This window comes from Chiloscyllium plagiosum, chromosome 26 (assembly GCF_004010195.1).
Source record: "Chiloscyllium plagiosum isolate BGI_BamShark_2017 chromosome 26, ASM401019v2, whole genome shotgun sequence".
Classification (NCBI taxonomy): domain Eukaryota; kingdom Metazoa; phylum Chordata; class Chondrichthyes; order Orectolobiformes; family Hemiscylliidae; genus Chiloscyllium; species Chiloscyllium plagiosum.
In genome coordinates, this window is record NC_057735.1 from 44,556,282 (window position 1) to 44,580,029 (window position 23,748).

General features: G+C 41.9%; 1 protein-coding gene across 1 annotated transcript in view; it reads right to left on the reverse strand.

Moving 5' to 3' along the window:
• LOC122563305 (peptidyl-prolyl cis-trans isomerase FKBP5-like) overlaps nucleotides 1-8,114 on the reverse strand; it is a 131,452-nt gene extending 123,338 nt beyond the window's left edge. Inside the window, exon 1 of the mRNA XM_043717019.1 lies at nucleotides 7,832-8,114. Within this exon, the coding sequence (XP_043572954.1) occupies nucleotides 7,832-7,942 (111 nt within the window). The 5' untranslated portion in view covers nucleotides 7,943-8,114. The remainder of the gene's footprint in view (nucleotides 1-7,831) is intronic.
• Nucleotides 8,115-23,748: the final 15,634 nt, after the last annotated feature.

Here is a 23,748-nt window from a genome sequence, read left to right on the forward strand (position 1 = left end):
AGTACAAGATTGAATGTATAAAATAATGGACAGAGAACAGGAAAAAGCTACTTCTGTTGTAAAGCTGCTTTGAGGTTGTGGAATTCACTAAGGAGCTGGTAACGGAAATGAAGGCAATGTCAGCATTTAAGAATAGGTTAGATAGGTTAGTCAAGGAAAAGGAATAAACTGAAATATGGAAACAACATAGACACGTGGGATCAGAATGGTTGTTTCTAGGAAGCACTGAGTGATCGAACTGTTCTCCTGTAACTTAAGTAGAATGGCAGGTACTACAAGTTTCAAAATATTTGACAATGACTCATCTGTGTGCTGTTGACTGGCTGCTGGAGGGTTTGGCAAGCTCGCTCTGGTTAATGCAGGTAATTTCAGTACCATTCTATGTGTTGATCAGACTGCTGTGTTGCAGTTTACTGAGGGTCTTCCAATAGACACGTTCCATTTGATTATCACTGTCAATGTGTTCATAGATCTTTGGTCCACCAAAAGAAAGATTTTTACATGATTCAGTCTCTGAATATATATTATAGATTAGCCTACTTTCTATAATGTTCCTGCAATAATAACTGAGAAACAGGAATATGTCATCACTGTATTATTTTAACATTTATTGTGAATTCTGCTCTCTTTCTGTGTCCAGGGACCACACACAGCCCACAGTGAACAGGCAAAGAGACCAATTCAAATTCCAAGTTTTAGGGCACAAGCTGGCTCAGTTGAATGAATGGCAGATTTGAAGTTCCATCCACATTCCAGCTTGGCTGGTTGCAGAACCTTTAACCTAGTACGGTAAAAGGGCCTCAGACTCCCCAATTCTTCCTCACAGTTGCATCCTCTGAATTCTGGCAGTATCATTGAATGTGTCTGCACTTTCTCCAACACTCCAGTAACCTCTTTGTGAAATAGAGACCAGATTGGACGCAGTACTATGTGTGGTCTAACCAAGGTTATTTTTGCCTTTGGCAATTCCTCCCTGATCTTCTTTGCCCCTCACCCTTCACCAGTTTTGCTTGCCCCTTAGTAGCTTTTTCAACTTGAGTTGCTAATTTCGTTGACATAAATTTCTGTATTAAAAGATCTCTTTGCTCTTCTACCTCATTTAGTTCCTGCCCTAATATCTCCTTATATAACTCAATGTGATAAAGAACAAAGAAAATTTACAGCCCAGGAACAGGCCCTTCAGTCCTCCAAGCCTGACCTGATCCAAATCCACTGTCTAAAACTATCGCCCAATTACTAAGGACTGCATCCCTCTGCTCCCCACCTACTCATGCATCTATCCAGACGCACCCTAAATGAATCTACCGTGCCTGCCTCACTACCTCTGCTGGCAACGTGTTCCAGGCACCTACTGCCCTCTGTGTAAAGTACTTTCCATGTGGATTTCCCTTAAACTTTTCACCTCTCACCTTGAACGTGTGACCTCTCATTGAATCCCTCACCTTGGGAAAAAGCTTATCTCTCTCCACCCTGTCTATATTCTTCATGATTTGTAGACCTCAATCAGGACCCCCTCAATCTGCTTTTTTATAATGAAAACAATCCTAACCTACTCAACCTCTCTTTATAGCTAGTACCTTCCATCTCAGGCAACACCCTTGTAAACCTTCTCTGCACCCTCTCCAAAACGTCCACATCCGTATGATAACGTGGCAACCAGAACTGTACACAGTATTCTAAATGCAGCTGAACCAAGGTCCCGTACAATTTTAACATGGCCTGCCAGCTCTTATACTCAATACCCCGTCCGATGAAGGCAAGCATACCATATGCTTTCTTGACCACTCTCTCCACCTGTGCAGCCAACGTCCGGCTACAATGGACCCGAAGCCCCAGATCTCCCTGCTCATCAACCTCCCATGGCTCTTCCACTTACAGTATAATTCGCTCTAGAATTAGAACTTCTAAAATGCATCATCTCACATTTGCACAGATTGAACTCCATCTGCCATTTCTCCGCCCAACTCTCCAGTCTATTTTTCCTCTATTCTTTTTCAGTCCCCTATGTTTTCTGCTACTCCACCAATCTTCATGTCATCTGCAAACTTACTGATCAGACCACCAATGCCCTTTTCCAGATCATTTATGTATATTACAAACAACAGTGGCCCCAGCACTGATCCCTGTGGAACACCACTGGTCACTATCATCCATTTTGAGAAACTCCCTTCAACTATTAATCTCTGTTTCCTGTTGCTCAACCAGTTCTTTACCCACCTAGCTAGAACACCCTGTACACCATGTGACTTTACTTTCTCCATTAGTTTCCCAGGGGGAACCTTATCAAATGCCTGACCACAGTCCATGTATATGACATCAACAACTCTTCCTTTATTTATCAACTTGGTCACTTCCTCAAGGAACTCTATTAAGTTGATAAGACATGATTTCCCCCACACAAAACCATGTTGCCTATCACTGATAAGCCCATTCTCTTCCAAATGTAAATAAATCCTGTCCCACAGTATTTTCTCCAGCAACTTTACCACCACCAACGTCAGGCTCACTGGTCTGTAGTTACTTGGAATATCTCTACTACTTTCTTGAACAGAGGGACAGCATTAGCAATTCTCCAGTCTTCTGGCACCTCATCTATATTTAAGGATGCTACTAAGATATCTTAGTCAGGGCCCCAACTATTTCCTCTCTCACCTCCCTCAGCAACCTGGGATAGATCCGACCTGTCCTGGGGATTTGTCAACCTTAATATCCTTTAGCCTACCCAACACATCCTCCCTCCTTATATCAACGTGATCCAAAGTAAACAAACTTCACTCTCTAATCTCAACATTCATCACACCCCTCTCCTCAGTGAATACTGATGCAAAGAAATCATTGAGAATCTCACTCATTTTCTCAGGTTCGACACAACCTGACTTCTTATCCTTTAATGGACCAATCCTTTCTCTAATTACCAACTTGCTTCTTATATATGAATAAAAAGCCTTGGAATTCTCCTTAATTCTGCTCGCTAAAGTTATTTCATGACCCCTTTTAGCCCGCTCGATTCCTCGTTTAAGATTGTTCCAACTCTCACGATATTCTCCCAAAGCCTGTTCTATTATTAGCTGCCTGGATCTTATGTATGCTTTTCATCTTGTCTCGTCGCCACAATTTCTCCTGTCATCCACGGTTCACCATATTTTGTTTTATACCTTTTTTGCAAACTCACATCGAATGTTTACTTACATTAAAGGTGCAATATAAATACAAGTTGTTGTTGTCAATTTTTTGTGAATTTTCACTACATCTATGACAACGTGTAACATTAAGATGTAGTGCCGAAACCGAATGAGGCATGCTAAACGGGATGCAACTGGCAATTTATAAAACTTCTACCCAATTGTATTCCAGCCTTCTTATGATGAAGGCCAATATTCCATTTGTTTGTATAACTTTTCTCTTGTACTTTTCCACTAGTTTTTATTGATTCATGTACCTGAATCTTCAAATCTCTCTGCTCTTCCACAGTTCCTGGCTTTTCACTATTTGGAAAACATTCTGATCTATCTTTTGCAGGTTCAAAATGGATGACCTCATACTTTCCCACATCAAGCATTATCTACTTCATGCCATCCATCACTGCAGCTCCACAGCTTTCCCTTTCTGCTCTACACTGATTACTTTGCAACACAACCTCATATCACCAGCAAACCCAGATAGCTAGCTTTCCCTTCATTGAATTGATAAACACAATGAAAAGCAAAAACCCCTGAGGGACACAACGACTCACATCCTGTCAATCCTGGTGTAGCTGTGTTCTGGAGTAAACTGGACAGCTCATGCTACCCTTCCTATTATATCATTGTACTTTTATTTCACGTCCCAGCCTGATGATTCTGAGCCAGAGTTACTCAAGATCTTGAATTGTATTCTCTATATAATTTTACTTTGTTGTTTACATCCAATTATCTGTGTTGTACTTATAGTTAATTTTATCCATTCAATAGGTTACATTTCATAAATAGTCTAAAAACCAGACAAAGTTCTCCTGCAGAATTTTCCATTATATTCTCTACTCCATGAGAGTGGAAAGGAAATAAATATTAATTCTTAAACATTCTTTGTAAATTTGATGATAGATAAAGCACAATGCTGAAAAAAAAATCTTTGAGAGACTGTGTGAGAGCCACAGGAGGGGATCTTGCCTTACTGCTATAGGAACTCACACATATTACAAATGCACTAATTTGAAACACAATCTTAACTCCTCGTTAAATATATGTGAAATTTTACACCAATTTGTATCACATATAGACAGGGTGGTTAAAAAGGCATTTAGCATGCTTGGCTTCATTGCTCAATGTTTTGAGTAAAGGAGTTGGGAAGTCATATTGAGGTTGTTAAGGGCATTGGTGATGTCTCTTGTGTCTCATTCTGGTCACCCAGTTATAGGCAAGATATTATTAAGCTGGAAAGGGTTCAGAAGCAATCTACCAGGATGTTTCGGATTTGGAAGGTTAGAGTTATAAAGAAAGGCTGGATAGGCTGGGATTTTTTCACTGGAGTGTTTCACTGGAGGTTGGGAGGCAATCTTATAGAGGTTTATAAAATCATGAGGGGTATGGATAGGGCTAATGATAGTTGCCTTTTCCCTTGGATAGGGGATTTCAAGATTAGGGGCACATTGTTAGGGGGAGAGAAGACAGTTTAAAAAAGACATGGGGGCAGCTTTTTTACACAGAGAGTGGTTCGTGTATAGAATGAACTTTCTAAGTAAGTGGTGGATGTGGGTACAATTACAACAGTTAGAAGACATTTGGATAAGTATATGAATGAAAAATGTTTGGAGGGATAAGGGCCAGGAGCAGGCAGGTGGGACTAATTTAGTTTGGGATTATGTTCAGCATGGACTGGTTGGACCGAAAGGTCTGGTTCCATGCTGTATGACTCTATGACTATGATCTCTTACTCCTAAAGCATAATAAGACAAAAATCTGCACCAATCTTAAATATTGATAACATATAGAATACAACAATGTTCTAAAGTGAATAATTTCTTTGAAAAGGACTACAAGGTTTCAAGCCACAAGAGAATTGGAGGTAGTCAGATTTAAAATGAGTGTGCAAGTTTTATATTAAAATAAATAGCTTGTATCATTAACTAAAATGATGGAAATGTAATCCAAACAACATTGCATGGTGCATTTTATTCAGTAATCTTTGGGATCTGTGTATATCAAAGCTGATGGGAGATTAGAGAAAAGAATTGACTTTATCAGATTCATAGGAAAGACCAAATCTAAACCTGCACACTTGCAAAACTGCAAAATATTAGTTAACTCGACAGCAACTCAGAATGTACAATGGAAATAGCACAGTGTTGAAAACAAAACTGTTTGAGGGACTGTGTGAGAGCCACAGGAGGGGATCTTGCATTACTGTCACAGGAACTCACACATATTACAAATGTTGAACACAGAAATGAATCAGTTGCTGACTGGAAATTATTCTGAAACTTTCATTCGGCCTTAGTTGCAAATTTACCTCGGAGTTGGACAGTTGAGGTTTCAATTCCCACTCCAGAGTCTGCACATAGTATTTGATGACTTTCAATAGTCCTGAAGGATGTTAATGCTGAGCCCCAGCATTATTGCAAAGGGAAGTTATCCCCAACGTTTGGGCTGATATTAGTCCCAGTCAACACCTAAACTAGATTAGTTAATCAGTTACCACATTGTTGGTTGTGACAGCTTGCTGTGTACAAATTGGCAGTTGAGTTTCATACATTGGCAATAGTAATTTGCACTTTCAAAAATGTTTTGAGACATTCTGAAGTTAGAACAGGTGCTGTATGAATGCAAGTTCTTTTCTCTTTTTAATATTTAGTTTGCTGAACGCAACCCCAATCCAATGAAGGACAGTTAAAGAAGATTTTATTCCAAATCAGCAGTTGAAATTACAGCAATTTGCAAAGACTACCAGAACAACAGCAGGTACATTTCAGTAAATGACAATGGAAAGGTAAGTCAGATGCATACGTGCCCCAGAGGTTATCTCTAACTAGCCTCACTTTGTCACTGAGTTTTGCAGCTTGATATTTGGGATGGTTAGTTAATTCAAGATACAGAAATAAATTAACGTTTAAAACTCTGAACCTGGTATCAGCCCCAGTCACAACACGGCCATTGAACTAAGGGTGGAGAAAACATACCGAGGCGTTAAGACTGTTTCTTCGCTTAGATCCAGAATTCCCCAAAACATGCCAGCACTCTGTTATTGAAAATAAACCTACTGGCATCAATAATCTTGGAATAACAGTAACAAATGAAACCTTGAGTATTGACATCGGGTTAAAATCAGAAGCGATAATGAATTCCTAGGTCAGCTCCATTGAGTGTTAGCGACAGTGATACCCAGAGTTAACGCAATGGTCTAACAATCGGTGCAAGATCAAATCTCCACCACATTGTCATCTATCGGGAGGTAGCGTGCAACAGTCTGAGTCGACCCCTGCCATAGAAGACACAGCGAGCGAACAAATCTGCAAATTCAGCAACGGATCCACAGGAACTAGTTTGCTCTGTTCTCTCTGGGAATGTCAGCGTGCAGCTCCGTCCCCCCACCCCACCCCAACCCCCTCCAAATATCGCACTCCCCTGAACTGGCGCGCATCTCTGTGCTCTTCATGTGATGTGAGAAAGCCGGAGCTTGGAGAACTACAGTCGAATTGCAAGGGGGGAGAGTCTGGGGATGCATTGGGGTAGCAGTGATGTCGGGGCTAATGTTGGGGTTCACTATAAGGCTGCCTTCTGGTTTCACATCTCGATCCGGGATGACGACTTGAATGCTGCTGCCAATTCATCAAACTCAGCAGATCTGCAGCAGCTGTGGAGAGAGCAAGTGTGAAATGTTTCGGGTCTAGTGACCCTTCTTCAGAAGACCCTGCAGTAAATGGATATTGTTTTTGTGAGGTGTTTGGAGGTAAAGTGTGACGGCGGTGAATCCGACACGCTCTGGAGTTGATTGCTGACTGTTGCTGAGTCCTTTTAAGGCCGAGAGGGCAGTCTGCAGCGAATGTCAGGGTCGTGGGGATTTGGGGAATGGGGAATGGTTACTGAGTGCAGGCTACACACACACACACACAGAGACACACACAGAGACACACAGACACACACGCAGACACACACACAGAGACACACGCACAGAGAGACACACACAGGCACAGACACAGACACACACACACAGACACACACAGACCTGCAATTGTCTTAAACACGAGGGGCTGCTGGAGTGGAATGAAATCCAAATAATATCGATCACCTTCTAACTGTTGTACATTTCAGAAGTACCCCAGACTTTGATGAAAGTTTCCGATTGTGATTTGTCCTGGCTTTAAGTTAACATAAACCATTCAGAGGCACTACGAAGCGGACACCCAATAACGTATGGGCAAGGAAATTGTAAACACGAAGTTGAAAAAACCCCACACATTTGATCTATCTGACATACAGAGTCAAGGCGGGTCAATCAGAATGGGTTAGCTACATTAAGCGGGTAAACTATGTATAATATTGTATTTAGTACATTACTGATTCAAACCACAGCAGAAAACGTGTGTCAATGTATTCCTGGTAGAGATGAACAACAGCCACCGTTGCAGTACTGAAATAAAATAGTTTATCACAGATAAAGTTACATTGTCCTGTGAATAAACCGGGTTCAGAATTTGCTTCGTTTATTTTTTCTAGTCACTTTCTGAGACGGAGAGTAAAACTTATTTCTTTTTAAATTTAACAATGACTGTTGGTATTTCAATGACAACCAAACATCTAAGACTCCGACTCAACTCTCTCATTCACAGTCCGGAGGAAACGTCAGTATTTGTTACCTTAAGTACTCCCCTGTCCTGGTTGGGTGTCAGATCCTCGGCTATCCGATCCAGCTCCGCAGCCTGAGCTTCATGCTCGGACTCTTTCAGCTCCTGGCCGGTGGTCATCATTCAGCAAGAGCCAGTCACTTACTGGTTTCCACAAACTGCTTCGTCCTCAGCCACTCGCTCTCGGTAAGCTCTGCTTGCTTCCTGCAGAGCTCGGTGCCCGAGCCGCTTCCTTGTCCCTCTGCCTCCTCTTAGCGCCGCTCTCCGGGGGATTATGGAGACAGCTCTATCCCAGCATTCGCGGCGCGGGTGAAAGTGGCCTATTCCTGTCCCGGTGCAGTGAGCAGATGGGGGTGGAGTCATAGGAGAAGGGGCTTCCAACTGCTGAATGGGGAATGGGAGAGAAGGAGGGAATCCCAGAGAGAGGAGGAGTCCCATGGAGAAGGAGATCCCAGGGAGAGAGAATTGCAAGTAAGGTGTATTAGGATATGTATCATTAATGGGATCCAGAGGTTACAATGTGCAAATAGGTAGTGACATTCATGGTGGACAGATCTCAAGACACGTTAGAGCTGTCTCAAGGTGAGTCCTATGGAGAAGAGTTGTCTCAGGTCATTCCAAAAACAATTAACGACAAAGGTGTTCTTGTGAATGATGTTTCTGGTGCCAAGCCTCATTTACTGCCAATTCAAATTGATACCCAGGAGGACCAGCTGCATGGTTTTCTATTTATAATATCTGAGGTTTGGACCACGATTAGAGTCCATACCCATGTTTTAATGCCGTGTGGCGAGTCTCTGGGATAAAGTAGCAGAGTTCAGAGGAGCTGAAGAAACAATCTATTTTGAACGAAACAGCTGCAGGAGGGATCAGCTAAGCACATATTAGGACAAGTGACCAAAAGCTTTGTCAAAGAGGCAGCTTTCAAGTAATGTCTTAAAATGAAGACTTGTATTAATATAGCATGATCACCAGTTGTCCCAAACAGTCAATAAAATACCTTTGTAGTGAAATCACTGCAGATGTAGAAAGCTTTGCAGACAATATGCAGGCATCACAACGCCGAATAAAAAGCAATATGATAATGAGCAGATGGTATTGTGGTATTGGTAATTCTCCCTGAACTGAGAGAAAACAGATTCATTGCACTCTGACTAAATCAGGCTAAATGCATGGCTTAGTTTGAGTTTGCATTTTGTTCAGTATGATATTGTTTAGCATGCCTGGTCTGCAAAGTGTGGGGGGCTGGGGAGGGGGTGTGATTGCTGGTGATTTGGGGGATTTAGAGGATTTGAATTAATTGTCACATAAACTTACAATATTAAAAGCTTGTGCAATGTACCTAGTTCATGTTAACATCTACCCACTAAAAAAAATTAATCTTCCTTCCATTTGATTCCACTTAATTGACTGACCAGAGCTGCTCCAATTTTAATTGAGTCATTGGACTTCTACAAGAGCAACCTCCTCATATACTGTACAAGGATTGAAAGTGTGGGTCATAACACAGCAACACTGTATTTTTTATTAGAAATTGTTTAATGCCTTTATTTTGTAACCTGTAAAGAGTTAATATCAGAGATTCATACAGGATTTCTCAAAAGCCGAGTTCAGATCCAAACATAAATTGCTAACGTTACGGACAATAGGAAATGAAGGTGCCAATTGGCCAGTGCTACAGTGTGCAACAGCAATTCCAAGTGAATATGGCAAATGCAGCCTTTTGACACAGTATGATGTCAAAGAGATGTTAGTACAAATCAAAGGTCTTGCCTGGGATAGTGGATTTGATTGGCAGTATTGTTTGCGACCTTTGAGAAAGGGCCAGGGAATTTATTAGCCATGGTCCTTTGATAGACAATTAAAATCCAAATTTCCCTATTCTGGATTGGAAACGTTTACTGAATTCAGTTGGCAATTTCCTGACACAATGTTAATTGTTTGCTCCCACCCTTTGCTCAGTGCAGCATTAAATACAATGCAACAATAGCCTTTCAAAAGGTAACCCATCAATCAAATTTACCTGATTCCTGTCGGCAAAATTAAAAATAATTTTGAAATTTAAAAAGTTAAATTCGGCAGCCAGTTATGCATGAATTCTAATCAGGTGAATCACAGGAAGTGCTGTCGAGACATTTCTACCATAGTTAGTCAGTTTTGCACAAAGTGTGTTGTATTGTGGCCATGGAGATGTGTCATAACATGTCCAAGTAGGTTGATTAAAGTCATTGTAGAAGAGTTTAATTTTGCACTAAAGATGCTATACAAATTTTTATTTAAAATGTTCTTGGTATTATACCTACCTCTCAATACAGAAGTTGTGGGTTCAAGATCCACCTGCTGTCTCATAACATGTTGATTTTTAAAAAAAGCATGGACTGGAGTTAGAAGACCGAAACTGTATTCTCTACATTTCAATCCTGAGGTTGGCAGGAAGCTTTGCTTATGTTGATAGGTACTTGTGGGAACATGTTGGCTGAGGAGGTGAAAGCCATTTCCATTGGAGAACAGCATTTTTGATACCAAGCTAAAACGCCAGAGCCTTAAATGATTTTGCATGTGGACTCTTCAAGTAGCATCTGGAGGCATTTGCCACATTGGTCAGACAATAGTCTTGTCTGACTCAAGGAAATGATGGATGCTTTCACCAGGAGTGTTGCCTGGTATGTATCCTTCTAGCTAAAAAAAAACAAAAAGAATGGGGTCGTTTTCATGTTCTACAGACTGGCAGGGAACCCACAGATACACAGAGGATGTGACTTGGAAAGCCCTTTGTGACAACCCCTTTGTCTTGTTTGCAAATCAATAAGCTTTCAGCTGATTCATGTGCAGTTTGATTGAGATGTCAGACACACTTCCTGCTGCATGCAAAATCCAGGAAATTGTCAAGTACTTAATAGCCAATAGCTGATCCTGATGACTCAGTTCACCCCTGTGTCTGAGTGTAAATTGTTCTTTAATGAGAATGTGCTGTTTGCTTTGAGCAATGCACAATGGCCAGTACAGTAAGTTATTGCAGTCAATTAAATCATTAATTTGTGCAGAATATAGATTGAGTCTTGTCATTTGGAAAAGTTCACTTAGACGAGTATGTGATGTGTGCCAGTGTTGATCACCCAGTTTACAAAAGAGAAATTATTTTGTACATGTGGTGGGTAGAGAACTGATGTACTGCTGTTCAGTGAGTAAAGGATGAGATATAAATCTGTTCCCTAAAATTAGAGAACAATTTAACATTTTAAAAGTTTCTGCAGTGACAGAAGGCATTTGGAAAGATTCTTCAAAAAGAAAGGGTTTCTGATACAAAGGAGTCAGAAAGTCTCGAAGTCTGGAGCTCCAGCAAAACTCAGTATACCAAGTGCTGGCCTTGAATTGAATTTTGGTGAGGTTTTAAAGAGGGAAGTGTGAGTCATGTCTCACACTGTCCTCAACCCCATAAGACCACTGCTACCAATGGGACCCCTACATTAGAGGTTCTTAAATTCTTAAGCTGACTTCTTCAGGGGATGAGTACACTAAACAGTGTTCACATTATAATCCTCAGAAGGATCTAGTGGGTACAACAGAAGCAGCCTACACTGGCAGAAACCATTACAAAGAAATCAGAGCTGGAGGATACCAGCACAGGCAACCCATTTAAATTTAGTGCTTATTGGTTCATCTTGCTGAACATTGCAAAGGTTCCTTACTATAATTCTACACTTAGGTGTTACCATCTTCATTATAAGCTAGAATGCAGCTAGTCCTTTTCTAAAATCCTATTTTCTAGAGGAGAATATTTCTTTTTCAGCTCAAGAGTCAGTAGTGGCTCAGTTGCTAGCACTCTTATCCCTGAGTCCCACCCTGGAGATGTGAGTATAAGCGGTTGGTTCTGGGAGTGTAGCCCTGACAGCAATGCTGTCTTATTGCTGAGGCCCCAGTTGGCCTGTTAGTTGAACATAAAGAAGAGTTCTCCCTTCAGTCCCGGACAGTATCCACCAACATCACTATAACACATTATCTGGTCATTCACCTCATTGTTGTTAACAGGTTCTTGTCATCTGCAAATTGGCTGCTGTATTTCTCGCGTTATAATAGTGGCTACCCTTCAAAACTGTGCAAATTACTCTAATCAGTTTGCGAAAGGTATTTAATTTCATTTCTTTCTATTAGTGATCTCAAATGTTAGATATTGGTGAAAGGTGTTTGGGGGGGTGTGGAGGTGATGGCCAATTGGTATTATCACTAGGCTATTAATCCAGCAGCGAAAGGAATATTCTGGTGACCTGGGTTTGAACCCCATCACAGCAGATGGCGGAATTTGAATTCAATAATAATCTGGAATTAAGAATTTAATGATAAGGAGGAGGACACACCCCTATTTACATCAACTTGGTCAAGAGTGTCAAATTCCCTGGTGCGACAATCACCAGCAATCTGTCCTGGACCACCCATGTTGATGTGACAATCAAGAAAGCACAATGCCTACTGTTCTTCCACAGGAGGCTGAGGAAATTCAGCACGTCCATGAGGACCCACACCAACTTTCATAGATGCACCGTAGAAAACATCTAGATGCATCACAGCTTAGTACGGCAACTGCTGAATGCCTCAGAAAGGCAGTCAACATCATCAAAGAACCCATCCATCCTGGTTGTAATCTCTCCCATTGGGTAGAAGATACAGAAGCTTAAACATGTGTAGCATAAGTTCAATAGAAGCTTCTCAGCTGCTGTTATTAGACTTTTGAATGGACCTCGCAAATTTCAAATCTAATGTTGATCTTACTTTTTGTGCACCTTCTTTGCAACCATATTCCTTGCTCTGTTCAAGCACCCTATGACCCATGTCATGCTGCTCTTGCTCAATGTGGGAGCTCAGGAATGTGGCTGATGTCCCAAACTCCTTCACGTGCAAGAAGTGTGTCCAGCTGCAGCTTGTTAGACCGCGTGATGGCTTTGGACCTGTGGATAGACTCATTTTGGAGCATCCACGATGCTGAGGAGGTTATGGATAGCGCATTTAGTGAATTGGTCACACCGTAGATTAGGATTGCTGAGGGAGAAAAGGAATGGGTGACCTAAAGGCAGAAAACCAGCAGGAAGCCAGTGTAGGTGTCCCCTGCAGTCATTTCCCTCCAAAACAGGTATACTGTTTTGGATACTGTTGGAGGAGATGGTTCACCAGGGGACGGCAGCAGTAGCCAGGTTCATGGCATCATGGGTGGCTCTGCTGTACAGAAACAAAACTTTTCACTGTACTTAGGAACATGTGACAATGATAAGTCAAATCAAATGTGAATTGTCAGGAAAACCCATCTGGTTCACTGCTGTACTTACCTGAATTGACCTACATGTGACTCCAGACCCACAGCAGTATGGTTGACCATTAACTGCTCTCTGGGCAACTATGATTGGCCTGTAAATGCTGGTCTAGCCAACAATGCTGACATTTCATGAAAGAATAAAAAAGAAACTGAAAGGTTAGACTTACCTTCCTCTATCCAGATATGCTGCCTGACCTGGCTTTCAGTTCAGACCTGCAATATCTGCAGTGAGTTACTTTTTGTTGAATAGTGTATTGTCTGACACAAGCTTCAAGAAACAGTTTCTATAGGGGCCAGTAATGGAAACTGATAGCAGGGTTCATTTATTGATTTATAATCCAAGCAGTGCAAAAAGGTTCCAATTGTTTATTCTCTCTACATGAGGTCATTATTCCTGATCTTTCCAAGGCTGGAGATGGCATTCCACTGTGTGTAAACCATACTCTCCAGCAAGATCAAATGTTCAATTAATCTCAGCTGAGGCTGCAGTGCAATTGGCTAAAGATGGGGAAATCCATCACATATTGAAATTATCTTTCTAAAATTTGCATGAGTGCTGGGATTAACCTGTGTTCATGTGTGTGCATAAGTATATGCGTGTGGGTGTACAGGCCTGAGAGAGTGCATGTTTATGCACGTGTGTGTACATGTGTGTTTATGAACATGTGTGTTTGAGCTGGAAAAGGTAGTGTCTGAGAAGTGACTTTCTTGGGAGATACAAAATACGGATGTTAATTTAAATTAAGTTGCAAAGGCAAACAAAGGAAGGCAAATACATGCTAAATAAAAATGCTAACATGTAATTCTTCAAATAGAGTGGTTGACAAAAGGAATACATTTTTGGGTAGAGTGTGAGATACATATAATTTATGAAAGAATTAGATTCTGTAATAGATATTCTGCATGATTTCACAAGATGGATGGATTACAACAACAACTCGTCATTACTGGCTGTAATGGGATGGACCGAATGGCCTCCTTTATCTTGTGATCTCCTTGGCCTTTTATTCCAATTTGTGTTTCTTCTCCTTGAGTATCTCGGATAAATGCCCAAACAATCAGTTACCTCCCACTACCTTGCTCACTCACCCATTGCTCATCTGTAGATATGAACATAAGGAGGCTATTGTATCACAGCGGCCATCACAGACTTCTTCTTCTTCCCAAAAATAACAACAACTATTCAATGCACTGAATTTTCCCAAGATGTCTTTATGAAGAAAATTGAACAAAGATCAAGACTTTAATCAACTTTATGGACAGACCAGAGGAGAACTTGAAGAGGCAAGTCAATGCCTAGAGATCCCTTTGGTGAAACATTTTGCTATCTTTCCAGGCACTGATAGTATGGTAATAATCCCTAGCATCAAATCAGAAAATATTCGAATCACTCAGCATCTGTGAAGAGAAAGAGGTGACATTCCAGCTCTTGTCCTTTCACTCCTTCTACATACAGGTTCCCTTCGATGGTTCCCTTCAGTTATTCTAGAGTAGACTGGTGATATGGGTGAAGACTCCGAAAGACACTTTCAGAAGAGGGGGAAAATAACTGAAAAAAGCATCTTTTGAAAGAAAGAAAATATCCACTATTTGGTCGGTGCTTAAAGCTATCCTCTCTATCACCCAGTGGTAATGGGTATGTTAGATTAATCACCACCTTTTAGCTTGCTAGCCACTGAGCAATGAATGGTGATGAGAAGGCTGCTTGTTGATTGCTGGACTGCTTTGTGTTGGGGGATTGCAAATGTAAATTGGGGTTGCTAGCTTAGCCTTAGAATTAAGTTTATTGTCACATGTACTAAAGTACAGGAATACATAAGTACAGCAAAAGGATAGAAAGTCGCCATTTCCGGCGCCATCTCGTAGAGTCATAGAGACGCATAGCACAGAAAGAGACCCTTCTGTCCAACTCATCCATGCCGACCAGATATCTTCACCAAATCTAGTCCCATTTACCAGCACTTGGCCCATATCCCTCCAAACCCTTCCCATTCATATACCCATCCAGATGCCTTTTAAATGCTGTAATTGTACCAGTCTCCACCACTTCCTCTGGCAGCTCATTCCATACACACACCATCCTCTGAGTGAAAAAGTTGCCCCTTAGGTCTCTTTTATATCTTTCCCCTCTCACCATAAACCTATGCCCTCCAGTTCTGGACTCCCCAACCCCAGGGAAAAGACTTTGTCTATTTATCCTGTTCATGCCCCTCATGATTTTATAAACCTCTATAAGGTCACCCCTCAGCCTCCGACACTCCAGGGAAAACAACCCCAGCCTATTCAGCCTCTCCCTTCGGCTCAAATCCTCCAAGCCTGGTAACATCCTTGTAAATATTTTCTGAACCCTTTCAAGTTTCACAAAATCCTTCCAATAGGAAGGAGATCAGAATTGCACACAATATTCCAAAAGTGGCCTAACCAATGTCCTGTACAGCCGCAACATGACCTCCCAACTCCTGTACTCAATACTCTGACCAATAAAGGAAAGCATACCAAACGCCTTCCTCACTATCCTATCTACCTGCATCTACTTTCAAGGAACTATGAACCTGCATTCCAAGGTCTCTTTGTTCAGCAACACTCCCTAGGACCTTACCATGAAGTGTATAAGTCCTGCTAAGATTTGTTTTCCCAAAATGCAGGACCTTGCATTTATCTGAATTAAACTCCATCTGCCATTCTTCAGCCCATTGGCCCATCTGATCAAGATCCTGTTCTATTCTGAGGTAAACTTCTTTGCTGTCCACTACACCTCCAATTTTGGTATCATCTGCAAACTTACTGACTATACCTCCAATGCACACATCCAAATCATTTATATAAATGACGAAAAGTAGTGGACCCAGCACAGATCCTTGTGGCACTCCACTGGTCACAGGCCTCCAGTCTGAAAAACAACCCTCCACCACCACCCTCTGTGTTCTACTTTTGAGCCAGTTCTGTATCCAAATGGTTAGTTCTCCCTGTGATACCTAGGTACAAAATTTTAAGAATAAATTAGGAAAATGAAGAAATAAAAGTAAAAGATTAGTATTACATCCTTATAAAGCTAGATACAAAGATACCTACGTACAAAATCTTATGTATTAATGGTACACTGATAAAATCTGACTTACAATATTATGAGAGAGTCTTAAGCAGCAGTGTGCTCCTTCTGATGATTGAAACCCTCATTGCTCTGCAATGTTGTGCAGAGTGCAGCAGACCACATGCAGAATGCTCAGGCTAGTGTATATTGTAGGGGATCACCTGATCTAGGGACCTAAACTGTTATTTTCAACACACCTTTGGATTACTAAATTACTCTTCTTGTTGATATATGTGTCTCTGCTGGGTCTCATCGATTGGGTTACATATGGGTGCCATTAGCCATATTTTAATCTGGTGTCCTTTGTCTCCAAGCTGCCAGCCTGTTAGTCTGCTTTGAAGTGTGACCCAGTCAAGGCTGGTGCTCTGGGACAGGATGAAAGTATACCGCAGCTGCCTGGGATTCTTGATGACGTCAGCTCCACATGGGAGCAGTGTATGTGTTCCACACATAGAAGTCCTTGCTCGTGTTGCGGTGTAAAATTGCAAAATGTGGAAAGCATTGTGTGGTCCCTTTAAAAGATGATATTTTTTCTGTGCTTAGATGTAAAAACGGATGTCTGTGAACAGCAGATTTCAAGTTTGCAGGTGCACAGAAAGCACCTGAACTGAAACATTTCTCATCAAAAGGCTAAGCAGCATTTTTATCAAGACAACAGGTTTTAAATTTAGAGTCAAAAAGTGTGGCGCTGTAAAAGCACAGCAGGTCATGCAGCATCTGAGGAGCAGGAGAGTTGATGTTTTGGGCAAAAGCCTTTCATCAGGATTTTAAATGGTTGCCAATCAATTTAAGTCAGATCCTTAGCTAACAAAATCCTGTAAAATTCAAATGTGATGCTTTTGACAACATAGGGACCAATCATAATGTAAGAAATCGCTATCTCATCATGAGTATGAAAGAAGGGAGCAGTTGGACAGAGCCCCAGAGCTAACTGCCACTCGTCAGAGCTAACAGCCTCAGCTCTCTCTCTCTCTCTCTTGAAATTGGCTTTCACAGTCATCTGTGTATTAGAGAAAGCACCATCTAAATTCCTGACAAAAGAACAACAAAGAAGGAGGCATTTCTGACAGAAGAATCAGAGGAAAAGATGGAATGGTAGAAGACTTAATGGGAGGAGGTGTAGAACATTCCAGAAGATGTAACCTGGCTGTAATTTCAAGAGATTAAATTCTATTTTTTGTTATATGAGTGGGACTTTTATTTATTGGAATAGCATACCATTTGAATCTTGATTTATTCCAGAATAGTTAGTAGTTAGAAGGGATTTAGAGTCATAGAGCTGTACAGCACAAAAACAGACCCTTCGGTCCAACTCATCCATGCCGATCAGATATCCTAACCTAATCTAGTCCAAATTTCCAGCACTTGGCCCATATCCCTCTCATCCTAAACCTTTGCCCTCTAGTTCTGGACTCCCCCACCCCAGGAAAAATACCTTGTCTATTTACCCTATCCATGCACCTCATGGATTTATTGGGTTTGTTAATAGTTTAGTTAATTTGTTCACTATTAGAGTTAGATAATTAAATTGTTACTTGTTGATTTTAAAGTGAGTGGCAGGGATTTATTTTATTTAACCACTAGAAGTTGCTGAAAACAGCTTACCCCACTTCTCATCCTCTTTTTACAGATTATAAGGCAGGATGCTCCCCTTTGGGTGTTTCAGTTTTATTTCTCAGAGTTGGGGGGAGGGGGGTCAACCTATGTTCTATAACATTAATAACAAAGATTCTTGATAATCCAGAATTGCTTTAAATGTTGCGTGTGGAGTCAAAGTTAGTTGTTCATTAATTTGTAAATTGTGTTAATTGGATGCAGATGGTGGGCATTAACTTATAAAAAATAATGAAAAATAGAAAGGAACTGCAAGTCTAGGCAGTGGAGGCGCTCATATCTGTTAAGTAGCTGCACCTCCCCTGGGCTATGTTCTTGGCTGGGTGACCTCGAAGAGGGAGCACACACCATCCACCGACAGTATCAATGTCTTTGAAGAGAGGTGGGCACCACAAGGAGTGGAGTGCTGTCTTCTAACTGCATTTTGACTTAGCCCCTGTGACACTATGTACATTTAAGATGGATTTGTCTATCCTGGTTCTCTTGATATTGTAAACCTGGTCCTGAGGTGTCTGCTCCATGGAAAATAGAGTAAATAGGTTTGGGCCTTTTTAAAATTAAACAAAAGAAGCATGAATGGATGGAGTCAGGCTCACGCAGCCCCAGGGTTTTTGGGTAAAAGCAAATTACTGCAGATGCTGGAATCTGAAACCAAAAGAGAAAATGCTGGAAAATCTCAGCAGGTCTGGCAGCATCTGTGAGTCTAACTGAGATTTTCCAGCATTTTCTCTTTTGGTCCCAGGGTTTTTGGTTTTGCTTTCAGTTGTTGAAGTTGGGGGTTTGGAAGTTGAAGCTACTAAATGCAGCTCTCTCTCTGCTACTGCAAAGATTTGAGTTCTCTCTCTGCTGCTCGATTCATTCTGTTAGTTTTCTTTTCTCCTGGATTAGAGGAGATAACAAGTGAGGGTATCTGTTTTGCTTAATTTACCTTTACCATGGATGTGATTATGGGATGGTGCTTTATTGGAACAGTTAATGAGTAGAAATTAAAATATATATTGTTTTGTTAGGTATTTAAATAGAATTAAAGTTGTGCCAATTCTTTTTTTTGTTTGTATTTTAACAATAGTGGAAGAGTTCTTGAGAAGATTTGCAATGGAAGAATAAATTGTGATTTGCTTAAAGCCTAGTAACTTGAGTAATCAAATCACATCTGGAACGCTCCACCTTATATTAAATAAGATAAAAGTTACAGTCCAGGCCATCTCCTTGATATGTTTTGAGGGGGTTTGGTCTGGTTCATAACGCCTCCCCCCCCCATCCCTATCTCACCCTCACCTTTGAAGCTTTGCGTTCCTCTCAACAGGCTTTGCATCTAAATTAATGAATTGAAGAACTCGGGTGATTTACGACTGCTGGTTAATAAATACATTAAAAAAACTCAGATGATTTGGATGGTGGAAAAAAGTATTCAGTTGCGTGTTCTTAAGTGCCTTAGCCATGGGCCTGAATATAGGCTCTTTCCCCTGACACTGAGTCCAACACCAACACAAAGCAGTTGGCCCACTTCGAGTCCCTTCAGCAAGCCACTGCAGCTGGAACTGTGTCACAATTCTTCTGCACTATCTTGCCTCCATCAGTGTTGGTGCTGCCATGACTCTGCTGATCTCGGCAATGAAGCTACTGTTGAAGCTGCCGGGCGCCGAATTGGCCCCACCACCCCCTCCTCACCACGCCGAAGTAGCCTCTGCTGGTGCTGCCGGCTCCTGCACCAGACATTGGGCCCAAATGTGCCGCAGCCACTGCTGGGAAAACAGACTGCCTTCCGAAGCGCTGGGCACCTCGCTGCCACTGGTGCCATCTGAGCTCTTCACAAGAAGGTAAGTGAAAAAAGGAAAAGGGAAAGGAGAAAGAAAAAGGGAAAATGAGATGGAGCATGTGTGCCCTGAGCTCCTGGGCTCCAGAGCCTGAAGGTTGCACTGTTCATTTGACCAGAAGATGTTCAGACCCCACCTGCTCTAGAGGTGCATAGTACCATCCCTCAGCAGGTTCCAAACCAATATAGGGCACTATGGTACCCATAGGAATGTCCCTGCCTCTGGATCAGGATGCCTTTGTTCAAGTCTCACCTGTTCTAGAGCTATGTCATATATCCCTGAACAGATTAATTAGGAAATATCACCAGTTCCCTCAATGCTTCTCAAGAGAGATGGGCAGCAGGGGGGTTGATTGTATTATTTACCCCTCCAGCCCTATGTCAATTTAAACTCATTCCTCTCTCCCTACCCTTTTAATGCAGTACCCCAATGGGCAGTGTTTGGTAATTGTTGGTTTTATAAATAAAAGTTAAAAATTAAAAAGAACCGGAGAGGTGGACATTGCAGGGACTGCAGTGTATTATTTCCAATTCAAATGTAATTTAATTCCCTGCATCGCTTGTCACTTTTCATTATTTTTGGTGTAGTCATATTGTCCATAGTTGGTAGTGCATGTTAATTGCTTCTTAAATTTCTGAAAAAGGCGATCCTGTGATGGTTTTATATATTAAATAACTTTCAAAAAGAAACTGACTGGAACTGTGGTGAGGTGATTCATATTTGTAATATGTATTTTAATGTGCTTATAAAACTGTATAAAGATTTGGTCCAACATTATCCAAAACCTGACAGTTTACTGGAGTCAAACAGACAATAATGCTTTACAGCATTGACACGGCAGCAACAGCCTCAAACCATCAGTGGTGGCAAAATGTATATGAATTCTCTCAGCAAAGCCAACCTACTTTCACCATTCCCAGCTACCTGCATTGCATCTCTACCTTCTGTGTCTACATTAGCACTGACTTTGTCTTTTGCTGAGGGCATCCTTATTATTTATTCCACTTATGTCTCCTCTTTCTCAAACTCCCTTCAGTTGATACGGCAGCAACAGCCTCAAACCATCAGTGTTGGCAAAATGTATATGAATTCTCTCAGCAAAGCCAACCTACTTTCACCATTCCCAGCTACCTGCTTTGCATCTCTACCTTCTGTGTCTACATTAGCACTGACTTTGTCTTTTGCTGAGGGCATCCTTATTATTTATTCCACTTATGTCTCCTCTTTCTCAAACTCCCTTCAGTCCTGAAGCATATCAAACTCAAAAACACTACTTCTGCTTCTCTCTCCACAGATGCTCCCAGAGCTGTTGAGTTTTTCCAGCACTCTTGTTTTTTATAGCAATGACATTGAGGTCGATAGTTGTTAAAAAAAATCTGCCAGGGTCATTTGGCAACAAGCCTTTGAGAACCTTGCAAATTCCCTGTCACAGCCTGATACGAGATCCTCTACTTCCTGAGACACTGGCATTCAGACAGTTTGAGGAAAATGGTCCTCTGCTTTAAACAGCCTGTATTGTGGGAATCACCTCCTGCAAGCTGCATTCACAGAATCATAGAAACCCTACAGTGTGGAAACAGGCCATTTGGCCCAACAAGTCCACACCGACCCTCCAAACAGATTAACCCATCCAGACCCATTCCCCTACCTTATTGCTCGACATTTCCCCTGACTAACACAACTAATTTACACATCCCTGAACACTTTGGGCAATTTATCATTGCCAATTCACCTAACCTGCACATTTTTGGATTATGGGAGGAAACCCACGCAGACATAAGGAGAACGTACAGATTCCACACAGACATTCGCCCGTGGCTGGAATTGAACCCAGGTCCCTGGTGCCCTGAAGCAGCAGTGCTAACCACTGAGCCACCGTGGCATCCCTCTTCTCATCCTTACTTTCCTTTTTGTATCATCGAGTTTGTGAGGAGGATGCTGCTGGTCCCCATGCACCTCACCTAAGGTTCGAGATAATATGGCAGCAAGTGGCCGTTATGCTGGTTTGAATAATGCTGGGCACAATATAGGATTCAGAAACACAAATAGCAAAAGTAAACTCACCGAACAATTATTGTGAGCAAACACCTTCACCTCACATTGCAATAGAATAACTATCTAAGCACTTGCTAGAGTTCCTGCAAAGTTGGTGGCACTATGACTGGCTCTGGGGCACAGTGGGAAAGGGTAAAGGTCAACAAAGCCTTTGTGGTAGAAGACTCAATAGTTAGGGGACAGATAGGAGATTCTGTGACTGGAAACGGGAATTGAGGATGGTGTGTTGCCACTCAGGTGCCAGGGTCTAGGATATCTCTGAGCGGCTGCAGAACATTCTCAAAGTGGGAGGGTGAGCAGCCAGAAATCATTGTACACGTTGACACAAATGACGTTGGTAGAAACAGGGATGAGGTTCTTAGGAGTGATCACAGAGAGCTAGGAAAAATGTTAAAAACCAGGACCTTGTCTGGATTACTTTCCAGATTACTTCCAGTGCCACATGCTAGTGAGGGTAAGAACAGGAGGATATGGCTGGTGAATGCATGGATAAAAGATTGGTGGTGGGGGCAGGGATTCAGATTGTTAGATCATTGGGATCTTTTCTGGAGCAGAGGTGACCTGTTCAAGAGGGACAGGTTGCACCTGAACTGGAGGGGGACCAATATCTTGGCAGCTGGGTTTGCTAGTGCTGCAAGGGAGGGTTTAAACTAGATTGGCAGGGGTGTGGAATCCTCAGCAGCAGGGAGGCAAATGCAAGGCTGGAAGGATAGACTGTAATCAGAAATAGTAAGTTGAAGAAATAGGTCAGGCTGGAACACGACCGGGAACAAGGAATGCCTGTTGGATTAAACTGCATCTGCTTCAATGCAAGAGGGCTGACAGGTAAGGCCGATGAACTCAGACACGGATAGGTACGTGGGACTGGGATATTCTAGCCATTACAGAAACATGGCTGAGGGAGGGACAGAAATGGCAGCTTAATGTGCCAGGGAACAGGTGTTTTAGGTGGGACAGAGGTTGTTAAAGGAGGGAGTTTCATTTTTGGTTCAGACAAGTATCACAGCAGTAATCAGATGAAGTAACTGAAGGATTGTCCAGTTGGGCTTTGTGGGTGCAGCTAAGAAATAAGATGGGGATGGTGACATTATCGGGCTTGTACTATCGGGGATGTACTAAAGGCCTCCAAGTAGTCAACAAGAATTAGAGGTACGAATATGCAGGGAGACAGGGGAGACTTGCAGGAGCAACAGGGTTGTCACAGTCAGGGATTTTAATGTTCCTAACGTAGACTGGAACTGCCAGAGCATAAAGGGCTAAGATGGGGTTGAATTTGTTAAGTGCGTTCAGAAACGTTTCCTCAAGCAGTGTATCGAGGGTCCTACTTGGGAAGGGGCAAAACTCGACCTACTCTTGGGAATATGGCAGGACAAGGGACTGAAGTGACTGTGGGGAAGCACTTTGGGACCAGTGATCATAGTTCTATTCATTTTAAAATAATTAAACTGAGGGACAAGTTCCAAATTGGAGCAAGGTGAATTTTGATGGAATTAGATGGGAGCTCGCAGGGGTTGATTGGAGTAGTTTGTTTGCAGGGAAAGGGACCTCCGGCAAGTGGGAGGCCTTTAAAAATGAGATAGCTAAAGTTCAAGGTCTATATGATCTTGTGAGGGTGACGGGCAAGGTTGGCAAGAATAGGGAACCCTGGATGGCAAGAGATATTGCACGGAATACAGGGAGTACTAGCCGTTTGGATACAGAACTGGCTCAAAGGTAGAAGACAGAGGGTGGTGGTGGAGGGTTGTTTTTCAGCTTGGAAGTCTGTGACCAATGGAGTACCACAAGGATCGGTGCTGGGACCTCTACTTTTTGTCATTTATGTAAATGATTTGGAGCGAGCGTAAGAAATACAGTTAGTAAGTTTGCAGATGACACCAAAATTGGAGGTATAGTGGACAGCGAAGAGAGTTACCTCAGATTACAACAGGATCTGGACCAGATGGGCCAATGGGCTGAGAAGTGGCAGATGGAGTTTAATTCAGATAAATGCGAGGTGCTGCATTTTGGGAAAGCAAATCTTAGCAGGACTTATACACTTAATGGTAAG